This window comes from Lathyrus oleraceus, chromosome 5 (genome assembly GCF_024323335.1).
Source record: "Lathyrus oleraceus cultivar Zhongwan6 chromosome 5, CAAS_Psat_ZW6_1.0, whole genome shotgun sequence".
Taxonomy (NCBI): domain Eukaryota; kingdom Viridiplantae; phylum Streptophyta; class Magnoliopsida; order Fabales; family Fabaceae; genus Lathyrus; species Lathyrus oleraceus.
Window position 1 is genome coordinate 171,617,952 of NC_066583.1, and position 16,445 is coordinate 171,634,396.

Genomic DNA, 16,445 nt, shown 5'->3' on the forward strand with positions numbered 1-16,445 from the left:
CTCAGAGAGATATTTGCCAGACTTTGTACTGTTGATGGATTTATTCCTGGTTAACCAATCCCGGGCTGGTATTGGCTACTGTTTTGGGGCACTTAATGAGCAAGATTTGTTCAAGAGTGGAGGATTCGTCCATGACGATCAAAGAGAAAGAAGAGGATGCTGCTATCTTGGAAGAGGACGCAGAGGACTTGAACAATTTCACCATTCCTGGTGGTGTCTGCCACAATTGGGTCACTGTGGGCTTTCCTACAGTTGTTCATAAGTCTTTGTAATAAACACTTTATTTAAAAGCCCTTCTCCCATGCCAAAAGGAGAAGTGATGACATTGTTGGCAACATTTTGTGCAATGATATTTTCATTCAAATAATTCATGTTAAACATTTGTTTTTCCAATTGTTTTCCCTTTTCGCTTTTTGCATGAAATTGGTGATCACAAAAAACCCTAAAAAACAAGAATAAAAGCAATCTTTTCATCTGCATAACGATTGTCTTGTTTGATTTTCAAAGAGCTTTTCATATCAAAATCTTTATGCAGGTTGTTTCTCAAACCCATTGAACATAATGATCGGACGTCATCTCCCAATTTTGAATTCCCTGTATTCGAAGCGGATGAAGATGATGTTGAAGGGATTCCTGACGAGATTGCCCGACTTCTTGAGCAAGAAAAGAAGATCACTCAGCTGCATCTCGAGAATCAGCAGAACAGCCAACTGGGGCATCAAAAAAAAAAAGAAAAAGAAAAAAAAGAAAAAAAGAAAGAGAGGGTGCAAAATCAAAAGAAATCCAAATCAAAAGAAAGAAAAAGAAAGAAAGAAACAAAAAAAAGCACCCTCAAAGTCCCAAGTTGGCTGATGCTGAATTCGATCGAAAGGAAGAGATCAACTGCCATGTGTCATGGACAGTCATATCAGCAGAGAGTGAAAAAGCATTCGATAAGAAGGTCAAGCCTCGTGTGTTCCGAGAAGGTGACTCATGCTCAAAAAAGTCTTGTCTTTCGTGCCCGATTCCAGGGGCAAGTGAACCCCCAAGCTATGAATGTCCACATGTTGTCACGAGAGCCTTTTCAGGCAATGTTTTGACACTTACAACAATGAAGAAGTTCACTCGTCCTGTGGATCCAGATGCAGTCAAGAAATACTTCGCCTAAAACAAAAACAAAAAGCAAAAGCTCGCTAAGTCGAACACCCCAAAGGGCGACTTAGGCAAAAAGGAGCGTCTCGGTGGATTGAAAACCCGAAAGGGCGATCCAGGCAAAAGTTAGAGACATTAAAAAAAAAAAAGAAGAGAATTTGCATCCCGCTAGATTGAACACCTCACACTGGGGCAATCTAGGCAAAATTAGGGATTTGGCAAGTAACTGCATCTTGACAAGACTGTGTTGTACATCTGTCATCCGTCAGGGATTCTCGATTCGTCGTCGACTGAAGCTCTGAATACATCGAAAATTCAGAATGGTAGAGGAAAGGTCATTATGTTCAATGTAGCCCTCTCCAATATATATCACCGATTTCAAACTTGTACAGATCTATGGAGTCTCGCCCTTTGCAGACTACTATTCCATCACATCAATTTGAGCTTTTCATCCAATTATTTGCACTCTTATTTGTTTCAACTCAACAAACGTTTTGCATGTTTTAATTGATAAATTATCATTGTTTTCAAAATAAACAAATTTTTCAAAAAAATTGTTCTTAAACAAAGTGAACGTTCACAATGATGGAAGGATACTTAGGAGACCCACGGTGCTCTCCCGGGGGTGGTATGATTACCAATAGGTAAGACAATTGTTCGTATCCCGAGCATGACTGTATCTTTGTCCTGCAGAACCTCGTATGGTCTCTCCTCAGTGAATTTGCTCAGTGCAGTGTTGGTTGAAGTTGTTTATCTTCATGTTCCCGGCAGTACAACATTCTTCCTCCAGGTCCCTGTTAGCCCTATTGTGGGGCATCTCCAATATAGGTTTGTTTGAGCCCTACCGTGGGGCATTCCCAGCAAGGTTGCTGTTGAAATATTTTTGTGGGGCAGTTCCCCAAGCAGAGTGTTTGCTGAAGACGTTAGCGTTCCTCTCTCCAGCAGAGCAGTCTTCTCCTCTCCCCGGCAGGCCTATGCTTGCAGATTTCCCCAGTTGAGAATCCCCGCTGAGCGCCTGGCAGTTATTTTCCCCGGGAGTCCCCTAGTGGAGTTTATCAGTAGACTGTTGGTGTGTTCCCCAACAATTGGTTTTGTGATGCTATCATCTCCAGTGTGGCCGTGAGTGCTTATCCCAAGCAGGTTTGTGGGAATTCATCTCCAGTATGATATGACGTGCTATCATCCTCGACAGAGTTGTTACTCTCACCACTATGGTTGTTCTCTCCACTAGGATTGTTCTCCTCAGCAGAATGGTGTGGTTTTCCTCAGCAAGTTCCCCGAGTGGAGCGGGTCTCATGAAATACATCTCCAGCAGTGATTCTCTTACATATGGATTGGTTGGGTCGTCCCTAATGGAGTAGCATTTATTTCTCCAGCAGAGTTCATCCTACCAGTGGATTGGACGGGTTTCTGTAGTAGACTGATATCGGCATCCCCAGCGGAGTTGTGATTGTTTTCCGAGTCTGAAGTTGTCTTCCCAGCAGAGGTTGTGTTGATGGTTCTTCCCCAGCAAAAGTTTGTCTTTCCCCAGCAGGATGGAAGTTGACATGGTTATAGGATCCCCAGCACGGTTCCTGGAGTTTCCCGGTGTTGTCTCTGAAGGAGACGTGTGTTTATGCATTCATCATTTAGATAAGCATAGCATATCGCATCATTAGTACATAGCATTTCCATAATCATGGGGCATTGTGTAAAGCAAGAAAAAAACTCATGCATCAACATTGCAAGCATATCCATTAGCCCTAGGCCGTGGCGACCAGCCGAGATTGGGTTGTTGGAAAGAGTTTAGCATCGCGCCTTTGGATCGACTTCAGGATTGGGTTCATCAACATGATCGAGAGGTTGGTGTTTTCCGAACAAGTGATTCCTCGGTCGAGTGGGTATCCCCATCGGTGTTACTCCCAATTGTTAGCATCTTGCCAGCTTGGATCTTTTTTCCTTAAGCAGATATGGGTGTGTCTGATCTCTCCATGTAGAGCCAACCCTTAAGCAGAAAGTGTCTACCCTTTCCTGCCATTTCCCCACTGAGATACATCCTCGTGGATGACGGTTGCTTCCGTTCCCTCCCTAACGGGATGGGTTTTCCCTATTTGAGTTCTTTCCTCATTAGGATGAGTCTTGTTTCAGTCTGCCTTTTTGGATCGATCCTAAATAGGCTTCTTGTTGACTGTGCTGCCCTGGGGCATAAATGAATAGTCGCTCACTAACCGGCACTCATTCATCTTATCCTCAGCAGATTTTATGGGCATCTACCTACAAACCGGTAGTTGTAAGTCCTATCTTTGTGGTTTTCTACCCACTAGCTGGTAGTTGTAAAATCCCACATTCCTCCCCTTGTTGGAGTTGACCCTTTGTACTCATCCCGATGATGACTGGTCACTTTTCCGTGGTTTTCTGCCTACAAACCGGTAGATGTAATCCCCTCTTTGCGGTTATCAGTATCCGGTTTGTGATATTGATATTCTTTCCCCTCTGGATACTTGCCTTGATCAAGCAGTATTGTCCCCATTGGGTCTTCACTTTCTTTTTGGATACTTGCTCCAAGTTAGCAACTTTATCCCCTTTTGATTGGTCATCTTTTGCATACCAAGTCTGGTACCCAGATGCCTTTCTTTTCGGTCGATTATTCATTTAGCAACCTACAACCCGGTTATGGATAATCTTCCATGCGAGTGTATTATCTACGTTTTGACGGCTTTAGATAATATGTCTCATGTTTTTCCGGTATTCAGACCGAAGGAGTTTCCGACGATCAGGTCGATGTACTCATGGCACAAGGCCAATTTTCCGGTATTCAGACCGAAGGAGTTTCCGACGATCAGGTCGATGTACTCATGGCACAAGGCCAATTTTCCGGTATTCAGACCGAAGGAGTTTCCGACGATCAGGTCGATGTACTCATGGCACAAGGCCAATTTTCCGGTATTCAGACCGAAGAAGTATTCTCCTCTCCGTTGGTGTCGATAAACGTCGAGTTTTTCCTATTCGTCCTAGGACGTCTAGTTGTACCTGTCCCCATGTGGACTTACCTCTCCGTTGGTTTCGATAAACGACGAGTTTTTCCCAGTCGTCCGTTGACGTCTGGTTGTGTTTCTCTTATTCCCATTCATCTGTTGATGTCTGGTCAATCTTTTTGGTGTCTGTAAACATCATCTTTCGATGTCTGTAAACGTCGAGTATTCCCATTCATCTGTAAATGTCTGGTCGATCCTTTTGGTGTCTGTAAACATCATCTTCCGATGTCTGTAAATGTCGAGTTTTCTCCCATTCATCCGTTGATGTCTGGTCGAGTCCTCCCAGTCATTCATTAATGTCTGGTTACCTCTCCGTTGGTCTTGGTAAACGTTGAGTTTTTCCCATTTCGTCCGTTGACGTATGGTTGTATCCCTTCCGGTCATTCATTAATGTCTGGTTACCTCTCCGTTGGTCTTGGTAAACGTTGAGTTTTTCCCATTTCGTCCGTTGACGTATGGTTGTATCCCTTCCGGTCATTCATTAATGTCTGGTTACCTCTCCGTTGGTCTTGGTAAACGTCGAGTTTTTCCTAGTTGTCCGTTGGCATCTAGTTGTGATTTCTATTCCCATTCGTCATCGTTGTGATGTCTGGATGTGGCCATACCCTTTGAAAACCAAAAAACAAAACAAAATACCCAGTAATAAATATCAAATCCCAGTGGACGTTTCCATTGGTGGATCCCTGTATTGTGCAAATTCTACGGTTCTTTGGTATTCAATCCCTGTTTACCCTGAAAGTCTGACAGCCGTTGCTATCATCCATTCGGGTTCCCAGCTGATTGAATAGGGGCAGCTGTAGCACCTCAAATTTGCACCTATCATTATGCACACATTTTCATATTAGGTCATAGCATATCATGATCCATTGCATAGCATTTGCATTGTTCTCAGTTGCCTCAAGAGCAAGCAATCAAGAATTAGGTCAAATTAATCTCCTGATCAGTCAACCAAGCAAGCAAAGGAATTTCTCATTGAACCAAGGCCTTGGGGTTTGTCCAACAAGTTCACATGGCTTGGAGGTCTATTTGAAGTATTTTGGTCAAGGGTTGAAAACTCAGAGGTCATCAGTTCATACACAGACAGTCAAAAACCCCAAAAAAGGTCAACTGTCAGTCAAAGCAGTGGATGGTGGTCATTCTTGTGGAATTTGGGCACCATGATCAATAATCAAGAGTTCATACAACTTGGGACATCATTTGAAGTCAAGTCCTCAAGGAATTAGGGTTTGGAAGTCATCAGTCAATGCATAATCAGTCAGAAACCCTAAAAGTCAACTGTTGGTCAACTGTCCATTTAATCAGTGATTTGATGATTGGATTTGGTTTGTGAGAGCTCATTCATGTCCAAATAGTCATCATACATCATTCCAAACACCATCATGGAAGAATTTGAAGCCAGATCAAAAATTTCCAAAAGTAGAAACTGGGCCTGTAACTGAAACTTACCATAAATGGAAAGTCTTGATCCTCAAACCTACATTTTGATACAAGCCTCAAATGAATTTTTGCCCAACATGAAAGTTGAAGATCTTGTTCTCCCATTTCCAAAAAGTCCTAGAACTCTCAATTCCCATGTGTGGTTGGCAAATTATGATCGAATCGATTTCAGAAAATCTTGAACTTCAGAAGGCCATATCTCTCAAACCGTTTGACCAATTTTGGTGGGGTTTTTTCCTACAAGTCACATTTGATCCCCTCTTTCCAAAATATAAATTTCATGTGCCAAAACTTCACCAATCAAAATGGCATATTTTGACTTTTCTCATTTAAATGCAAGTTTGACCAAGAGTTGACTTTTTGATTTAAACATTTTTCCAACATTTGGCCAATTGGGACAGCTCATAAATATCATTTTAAGTGTGTTTGCAAGCTCAAATTATGCAGCACATGTGAATCATTGCTTAGTTGCTTGGAATTTGCAAAAAAAGGACACTTTCATCATGCTAAACCATGCTACTTCATACCATGCCTTGTACCTCAAAAGGACAGCAGCATTATGCATCATTTGCTGTCATTTGAAGCCTCATTTGCAGCCTAAAAAACCAGCAAAACAAAGGCCATGCTTGCTTGCTTGATTTTGGAGAAAAAGTACAATTTGCAACCATACCTATCCATACTATCCATGAGCCATGCTTTGTATCTCTTAGCAAAAGATTTTATATCATTTTTTTTCTGTCAAGTGAAGACTAGAAGCAACCATACACAACAGAACTTCATTCATTCATACTCATTCTTGGCATTTTTTCCAAAACCTGTCAAAAAAAAAAACTTCCAAAAGACCAAGCTTTGCCTTGCCAAAAGCAACATCAAACAGCAGACCAAAGCATCATTTTCTGTCAATAGAAGACCTTAGTTGCAGCAAAAAACACAAAAACATCTCATTCTAAGAAAGCTTCATTTTGTGCATTTTCAAAAACCAGTCCAAATTTTAAGCCATTGCAAGTTGTTTTGAACCAAGCTTTCTTCACCAATCATCATTTGGAGGGCTGTGCTTCATCTGTTTCGAATCAACAATATCAAAAAACCTCTAAATCCCAACTGTTCTACAAAATAGGTGAGTTTTCGACCTCAACCTTTTCTAAAATCATGATGTACATCTTATAGATCTTTTCACCCTGAACACGCCGAGCTTTGAATCGAGAAAAACGGTTAGGAATTGAGAGAGAAATTTGATTTCCAAATTTGATATTCATTTACTCTTTTACATAATTTGTCCATTGTAGCATGAGTTGAGATTATTGGAATTTGATTTATGCTTGAGCATGTTTAGATAAGCATCTTAGTGTTTTGGATTTTCGGTTTTGGTAAAAAAAAAATTTGCATTACTTGAATTTACATGGATGCTGGACGTTTTGCTGTAACATTTCCTGGAATTTGCTTCCTGTAGCATGCCGTTTAATTGGTAGGGTCTAATGCATGTTGACGTGCATGTTTACTGTAGCGTAGCGTTTGTAAATAAATGCCAAAAGGCCTGGGGCGAGGGGGATTCAAACCCCAGACCTTTGCTTCAAATACCAAGTGTTTTACCACTGGGGCGCAATGCCAATTCATTAATTAAACGCCTTCTACAAAATATATGTTAAGAAAAGGGCGCTGACTTTGCAAATTTAATGAAACGCTGGGTTTCATACTCAGCATGGGGGGCGTTTTGGTCATTTACCACAGCGCCTATTATTTAATCCACTTTAATTCATTTAGTCTCAATTTTTATTTCATTTACCATGCCAATCTTCCAAAATTCATAACTTGGTCATTTTTGATCCAAATTCAATGGGATTTTTTGTGTTGTGTTCATCATGATCTCTACTTTTTTATCATTATTTTTCCAGAATTTTTGGATGAGTGGTTTTTAAATGGTGCTAGGGTTTGTGACATGTGACCAAATTTTGTACACTTTGCCAAATCAATTGTGAAATGATGAGAATGTATCCAATGGTTCCCAAATTTTTTATGCTTAAACTAGACACACTCATGGTGATTTTGGTGTAGAGTTTGTGAATTTATCATTTGTGGTTTGTGAGATATGTTTTTTTGAATTAGGGTGTGACAATTTGTGTCACACCATTGATGACCAACTTCATGATTTTCATTTCTATGCTTCTTGACCTCTAAATGGATTGAAATTTTGCATGAGCCTACTCTTGAATGTCTATTTTCCTTGTGAATTTTCTTGGATTTATTTGAACTATTTTCCATTTGTTTGAGATTTTTCTTCCCTGCCTAGACAAATGTTGACTTTGTGTGACACATGTTCCCATTTCATTTGTGAAATTCTCATACTTTATTGGATGGACATGAAATTTTGCATGAGATAACTAGACATCCTCATCTTTGCCATGGTTTTTATCCCATTCATTTATCATACACTATTCTTGACTTATGATTTTTCTAAGTTGATGCATGTTTGGTTGACTTCCTTGAGCATGTACAAATTGGCTTCGACTTTCTGATTTTCATTGACTGCCTTCCACTTGTCCAAATGGGATGAAATTTGACATGCTTACCATGCTATGTGTTAGGGTTGATCATGATTTATTTGGTGATTTTTGGAAAATGTTTAGATTGCTTTTGAGTTAAGTCTTGCTGTTGACTTCTATGAGCTTCTGTTTGCCATGTTTTGACCTAAATGGTTCATGAAATGATGATGATGATTGATATGAATGTGAACCCAATTGGTTTTGTTTCCTAATTGTTTGAACATGATTTTGGATACTTACCCCTTGCTGTTTGGACTTTCTCATTCACTTTTGACCCTAGGCTAGCCCTAGTGGTCCTGTTACTCACCTTTGAGTTTTTGATTTCAGGTTGACCATCAAATGGCCATTGGGACCAATTCTTTTGACTGAGCTTGCTTGAATATTGTTGTCTAACCTCCTTGTTTTGTAGGTGGCTTGGCTCACATGCCCTAAGCCTTGTGCCTTGCACATCCATGTGCCTCTAATGGACAGTTGTTGTCTGTTTCTGTTTGTTTTGTTTGAAGTTGCATACTAACATCTGCTTGACTGTTTCAGGTGCTTTAGTTGCTTAGTTCCTTGTGAACTTTTTGCTTTGCTTTGCTTGTATAAGCAATTTGCATTGAGGTATGTCTCTTTTACTTCATGTAGTCTGGAAGACCTGGCCTGTTACTTGGCCAGGCAACTGTCTGAAGTCCTCCTTAAGAGGCAATGTTTGTGATTGTTTAATTTTGTCCTTGCATAGCGTCAAAGTCCTCCTAAGTGAAGAGGCAATTGGTGGAAGGTAGGGATATGCAGTCTATCCCCCACTATTCAGTGTGTCATCTGCTTTGCTCACACCACTGTGTTGATGCATTGCAGATACAAACCCAAGATCTTGTGCAATTGCACAGTTGAGTCAGTTTTAAATGTGTAGAAGGGTTCCCACTTTCTGAACCCACACATTCTTGTCTTGAGCTCTCCCAGGCCAGGGATAAGAGCTGTGAGGTCTCATCCTCACTTCATCCTTTCATCTGCTTCACCTTAGCCCCGCAATGGCAAGGTTAAGAGCAACATTCACCCAGTTCCAGAGGTTTGTTTGTTGAGGTTGATATGACCCCTTGACTAAAACCTAACCCTTGTTTGAGCCACTTGTTTGTGTATAGCGTGTGCTATCCGTGCTTGTAGGATTGTTTGACTTGCTTCCTGTGCAAGATAGGATTGTTTGACTTGCTTCCTGTGCAAGATAGGATTGTTTGACTTGCTTCCTGTGCAAGATAGGATTGTTTGACTTGCTTCCTGTGCAAGTTAGGATTAGTTTAGACTTGCTTCCTGTGCAAGTTAGGTTTTGCTTGGCTTGCTTCCTGTGCAAGCTAAGTGTGTGTGGCTTGCTTCCTGTGTGAGCCATGCTTAGGATAGATTGGCCCTCGTGCCATTTAGCTAGAAACCTTAACTTAGGGTTGATTTTGCATGACAACATCTGGGCTCGAGTCGTAGTCTCCCTAGAGTTGTGTCTCCTTCTGTTATCTGGTTAGGCTAGTCCTTTATCCCTGCGTAGGGGAACTACATCGCCCTGATCTTCATACCAGATGAAGTATGTAGGCAGGAGATTGAGCTGATCTCTCCGGGCGCCCTTTTTCTTTTTTGTGTGTGTTGTTTGACAGTTGCTAGGCTCGAGTGCCTGACTCCTTAGCAATTTGTTGTCTGTCTGTTTGAGTGTGTGCTTGACAGTTATAGGCTCGAGTCCCCGACTCTCTATTAACTTGTTGTGTTGTTGTGTGCTTGGAAGCTGATGTAAGACCATCGAGTGGCATTTGGGTTCCAGTGTGCGTGTGTTTGGTTCGGATGCTGATGTAAGTCCAGTGATTGGCATTCAGGCTCCATGTTTGCCTTCTTGTGTGTGTTTTGGTTCGGATGCTGACATAAGTCCAGTGATTGGCAGTCGGGCTCCACGTTTGCCTGTGTCTTGTTTGTTTGTGTGCGTGTCAGCCGAGCTACGAATGCTCTGATTCTTCTCTCGTCCGAGAAGATACGTATGCATAGGATGCGACATCCTAGCGAGCATGTGTCGTTTCCCCAGTCCGAACTACTTCGACTCTGATGTCTATGCCTGATAGACTAAGTAGGCCCAGGATGCGACATCCTGCCGAGTTCAGTTTCAGTCAGTTTCTTTTGTCTCCTTCCAGCCAGTGTGTGTGAGTGTGAGCAGTGTTTAGCAACCGTTTATCCTTCCTTTTGTGCGTGGATCCCGTAGAGTACTACGGATGCGTAGGGGTGCTAATACCTTCCCTTCGCATAACCGACTCCCGAACCCATTCCCTTTGGTCGCGAGACCATGTCTTTCCCAGGTTTACTCTGAGCGTTTCCTTTCCCTCTTTTGGGATAAATAACGCACGGTGGCGGCTCTGTTGTTCTTGTTTTCCCGCCGGTTTTTCGCGCGATGCGACACCCGGTCCGGCGTTCAAAGTTCTGGTTGGCAATGGGGAAATTATGAATGCAGAAGGGGTCATTTCAGACTTGTCAGTTAAGATACAGGGCCATGAACTGAAGGTTCCTGTGTTTTTGTTACCGGTGGCTGGGGCAGATATGATTTTGGGTGCATCGTGGCTAGCAACTCTAGGACCGCATGTGGCTGATTATGCTTCGCTCACACTGAAATTCTTTCTAAATGGAAAGTTTGTCACGCTAGAAGGAGAGAAAGTTCCCAGACCTTCAGTTGCTCAACTCAACCATTTGAAGAGGCTGCAGAACACTGATGTTATAGCAGAATGGTTCACCATTCAATGGCTCAAATCAAATGTTGTTGAGGACATGTTCAAGGAGCTACCTACTGATACCAAACCAGAGATTTCTAGGTTATTGCATACATACAAAGCGGTGTTTAACACACCAGTTGCGTTGCCACCGGATAGGTCACATAACCATCATATTCCATTAATGGAGGGCTCTAATCCTGTCAAAGTTAAACCATATCGATACCCTCATAGCCAAAAGACACAAATTGAACAAATGATCCATGAAATGCTGCATCAAGGTATCATACAACCAAGTACGGGCCCATTTTCTTCACCAATCATATTGGTGAAAAAGAAAGATGGTACATGGAGGTTTTGCACGGATTACAGGGCATTAAATACTATCACTGTCAAGGATTCCTTTCCCATTCCTACAGTAGACGGGCTATTGGATGAGCTATTCGGGGCTAAATATTTTTCAAAATTGGATCTCAGGTCTGGCTATCATCAAATATTGGTCCAACCCGAAGACAGGTATAAAATAGCTTTTCGAACACACCAAGGACATTATGAATGGCTGGTCATGCCATTCGGACTGACCAACGCTCCAGCTACGTTTCAAAGCTTAATGAATCATATTTTTCAACATGCTTTGCGAAAATATGTTTTGGTTTTCTTTGATGATATTCTCATATACAACCCTACTTGGCAAGCACATATGGACCATTTAGATGCAGTTCTAAAAATACTTCAAGACAATGTTCCGTTTGTCAAGTTATCTAAGTGTTCATTTGGAGTTTCATAAATTGAGTACTTGGGACATAGAGTTACAGGTCAAGGAGTTGCCATGGATAAAGATAAAATCCAAGTTGTACAGGATTGGCCAGTACCTAAGAACGTGAAGCAATTGAGGGGTTTTTTAGGTCTCACAGGTTACTATAGGAGATTTATAAAATCATATGCAAGAGTGGCTGCATCATTGACTGGATTACATAAGAAGGAGAGTTTTGTGTGGAATGACCAAGCTGAGATGGCATTTCACCAGTTAAAACTTGCAATGATTTCTGGTCCAGTTTTGGCTTTGCCGAATTTCAATAAACCCTTCATTTTGGAAACAGATGCCTCAGGGGTCGGAGTTGGTGCAGTGCTGCACCAAGATGGTCACCCCATTGCTTATTTTTCCAAGAAACTAGTTCCTCGCAATCAAAAGAAATCGGCTTATTTTCGAGAGATGCTTGCCATATCTGAAGCTATAGCCAAATTCAGACATTATTTAATGGGTCATAGGTTCATTATTCGAACCGATCAAAAGAGTTTGCGGAGTTTGATGGACCAATCCCTCCAGACACCCGAACAGCAGCAGTGGTTACATAAGTTTTTAGGTTACGATTTTGTTATAGAGTACAAGCCTGGCAAAGAGAATCTGGCAGTTGATGCTTTATCGAGGTTAATGACTTTGTCGTGGTCAGAGCCTGAGTGTCAATTCATTCAACAAGTAAAGGAAGTGTTGAAAAGTGATAACCACTGAAGTGACATCATACAAAAGTGTATTATCCAAGGTAATTCATATCTCCAATACACTTTCAGAGATGGACTGTTATATTGGAAGCAACGAATTGTGATTCCTCAACACACTGAATTGGTACAGCAAGTCTTATATGAATTACATACATCCCCACTGGGTGGTCATGCGGATTTTACTAGAACTATGGCTAGAATAAAGTCCCAATTCTACTGGCCGGATATGAAAAAGGATATCTATCACTATGTGCAAAGTTGTTGTGTGTGCCAACAAGCTAAAACTGCTAACACAGTACCGGCGGGGTTATTACAACCACTTCCAATACCATCACAAGTATGGGAAGATGTGGCTATGGATTTTATCACAGGACTTCCTTTATCCTTTGGGTTCACTACTATTTTGGTGGTCATAGATAGATTATCAAAGTATGCTCATTTCTTTCCTATGAAAACTGATTACTCTAGTAAGTCAGTGGCTGAAATTTTTATGCACAATATTGTCAAATTACATGGAATGCCCAAATCCATTGTATCTGATAGGGATAAAGTGTTTACAAGTTCCTTTTGGCAACATTTGTTCAAGCTACAAGGTACAAGTTTGGCAATTTCGTCGGCGTATCATCCCCAATCTGATGGGCAGTCTGAGGCGCTTAATAAGGCAGTAGAGCTATTTCTTAGGTGTTTCACCTTTCACAACCCTAAGTCATGGTACAAGGCATTATCATGGGCTGAATTCTGGTACAACACAGCCTTACAGACCAACATTGGCATGACACCCTTCAAGGCTCTTTATGGGAGAGATCCGCCGGCTTTATTAAGGTATGAACCTCAAGTTACTGACCCTCCAGCACTCCAAGAGCAGCTGATGGAGAGAGACAGAATTTTACAGCAGTTGAAAGCAAATTTAGAAAAGGCTCAGCAGTACATGAAGAAACAAGCGGACAAGCATAGAATGGATGTGACCTTTCAGGTGGGAGAGCTAGTGTTGGTGAAGCTCCAACCTTATCGGCAACAGTCGGTGGCCTTGAGGAAGAATCAAAAGTTAGGCATGCGCTATTTTGGACCCTTTGAGATCATAGCTCGTGTGGGTTCGGTAGCTTACAAACTCAAACTTCCAAATCATGCTAAAATACACCCTGTTTTCCATGTGTCTCAGCTTAAACCATTCAAGGGAACTTTCCAAGAGCAATACTTGTCGTTACCTTTGACTATGTCAGACAGAGGACCAATTATAACTCCTATTAAAGTGTTGCAAGCTAGAACTGTTATCAAAGGCAACCAAACAGTTCACCAAGTTTTAATTCAATGGGATCAGCATGATGTCGCAGATGCTTCTTGGGAAGAAATAACTGACTTGCAACAGAAGTTTCCCTCTTTCAACCTTGAGGACAAGGTTGCTTTTAATGGGGATGGTATTGTAATGAAGCCAAAAGAGAAAGAGATTTTTGAAGCAGACTATGAGTCAGCAAAATAGAGGAAGGGCCCACAAAATACGCACGGAAAGGAAGTGGCTAACAATAACGCGGAAATATTGGACATACGCACAGGAGCAAGGCCACGCAAACCGCACAGCATGTGGAGGGACTACGTGAAGGAATGAGTTAGTACAAATACTGCAGTAGTGAGAAATTTTAGATATGTGATGAGTAAAGTTATTATTCTTCTCCCTCAAACTTTCTTTTCACATCTGGATTTTTATTGTATGCCAACTGTTTGATTAAAGTCTTATAATATTATCCTCACTTTGCTTCCCATCTTTTCTGCCATATTTAGTACTGTTACATCGTGGTGCTTCCGTTTGGTAGTTCTGGTGGTCACCGCCGCTGGAGGCGATTTTTGGCGCGGTGGCCCATGTTGGTTTTGTGTTGAGCAGGCCTGAGATGAAGTGATGGCGTGCATTTATATTTGAATTCAAGTTTAACCCCACATGTTTTTTTGGATCACATGTTGTTTATTTCAAAACAGGACTTGGACAGTTGAGCCTAGTGAGCTTTGTTGGTCATCACCCCATATTGCTCCTGCACCTCCAGTGAGCTTGACGTTGGTATATTTGGGCCAGCAACTCAAGGCCCAAACATGTTTTCTGCCATGCACACCCTAGTTTAGGGCCGATACCCCCATTCCAGGCCCATTTCTTTTTGTTTTTAATCACTTTGCTATTTGGTTTCTTAGTTTTTTTCAATGCTTGATAATTAGGTTAATTAGGATAGTAATTAGGATTAACTTGGTTAACATTTTAGAAATTAGACTAGAATTTAGAATTATAGAATTAATTGTTTTAATTAGAGATAATTAATTTTAAATAGATTTTAATTCTAGAATTAACTCCCAAATTGCTTTCCCATGCAATTTCACCATTTTAATCCTAGGGTTTAGACATAGATTTTTATGTTCCCTTATATTAGGGCTTGATTTAGATTAATTGATCATTTTTAATGGATTTTCATGTGATATTTGATAAATGATTAATTTGATGCTAATGTTGCATGATCCCCTAGTTAGGATTTGTACATTTCATTTAACCTTTAGATTAGGTTGTACATAATTAACCCTAATTCAATCCCTTTGATTTAAGTTGATCAAAATAAATTTGAATACAACTCACTTTAAATATATATAATAGATAAGTCACTAACATAATTCCCCAATGGATCATGCAAGCATATTATTCAATGTAGTCACTTCACCTAGGCTTCACATCACTCCATCTCAGTTCCTTAATCTCCGATCTAAGACTTTCAAATAATGCCCATTCACCTAACAAAATTCAAACAAAGGCTATATGGTGAAGAAAATGTCCAACCATTGCCTTCTTGATTCTTTGCGCTGATACAAGAATTTCCAACAAAAATAAAATTAATTTAATATAAGAGAAATCATATAATCATCAAATATGTATAGAGAAACTATATCGTGTTGTCACTAATGAATTATCATTCTTTGCGCTGGTACCAGAATGCATAAATGTCAGACGTTTACAAAATTGTCGGTAAAAATTTAAGGTTTTCTGGAAAAATTATGAAGAATTATCGGATGTTTGAAAAATCTGGAAAGAAGTTATCATATATTTTAAAAAATCGAAAACAAATTAAACCTACTGGATTTTTTAAAAATCCAGTATGCACCTAAATTTCTGGAAACTTGAAAAGTTCGGTAAGAAGTAATGAAATTTTTTAAAAACATTTTCTTATGATATTTTTAACAAAGTTAAGCGACTAAAACATATGCATATAATACAAAAGTGTTATAATATCATTACAAAACAAATTATGGCAACTTCCTTGCTACTTCTTCCTAGTGTCTAATACGTCCCGCTTATGCTGATTCACATGCTTTTGCAACTTCACTACAATTTTGTCTACATCGTTCTGTGACAGGAGGCAAAGGACAATTGGGTTTCAACTTCACCTGCACCCAATGATTATTGTTAACAAAACCTAATGCAATCATTTTATGACTACTTGACGATATGCATGGAACTATCACTAATGGGAAGAATGTGATGTCAAGATTTGTGGACAACGAGAGTGGTATAACATTGTATATAGAAGCAATAAGGTAACCCATATCAGGAATCATCATCCACTTTTCACGACCATGCACACCAAAGCCATCAACCAAAAATGCACTTCTAACTTCCGGCACCGTCTCATAGAACAAATTGAAATACAACTGATGGTGTTGATAAACTTCAATATCTAAATGCATCTGAATCAAATGCCAAGACTCTTCGTTCCATCCATGTAAAGTTGGAATAACTCTAAAACCATAATTTCCATTGTCTTCCATATCAACAATGTCATCAATGTACTGATGCAAAAAAACAGGAAACTGAGACAAATATTTTAGTTTTAAAGACATGTTACACAATTGACTTTCAGTTGGTTTTATACATGATCTTTTTGTACTTTGACTTCCCATATGAGCCCTCAACATACTCTCAATGTGAAGGATCACGATTCACATCACTTTCTTCATCCTTTTTACTCTTCTTAGTTTCCTTCTTCGACTTGTACTTCACTGGTGGTGGACACATGAAAGATGTGGATGGAAGTGTTAGTTCCCAAACTTTTTTCTTCATCGCCCTCCCTACAATATCCAATGTACCGAAA

The 16,445-nt window shown here is 40.4% G+C and overlaps 1 protein-coding gene across 1 annotated transcript; it reads right to left on the reverse strand.

Moving 5' to 3' along the window:
- Window positions 1-15,648: 15,648 nt before the first annotated feature.
- LOC127079505 (uncharacterized) lies at window positions 15,649-16,194 on the reverse strand. The gene has a single exon (XM_051019892.1). The coding sequence runs from the start codon at window positions 16,192-16,194 to the stop codon at window positions 15,649-15,651; it is 546 nt and encodes a 181-aa protein (XP_050875849.1).
- Window positions 16,195-16,445: the final 251 nt, after the last annotated feature.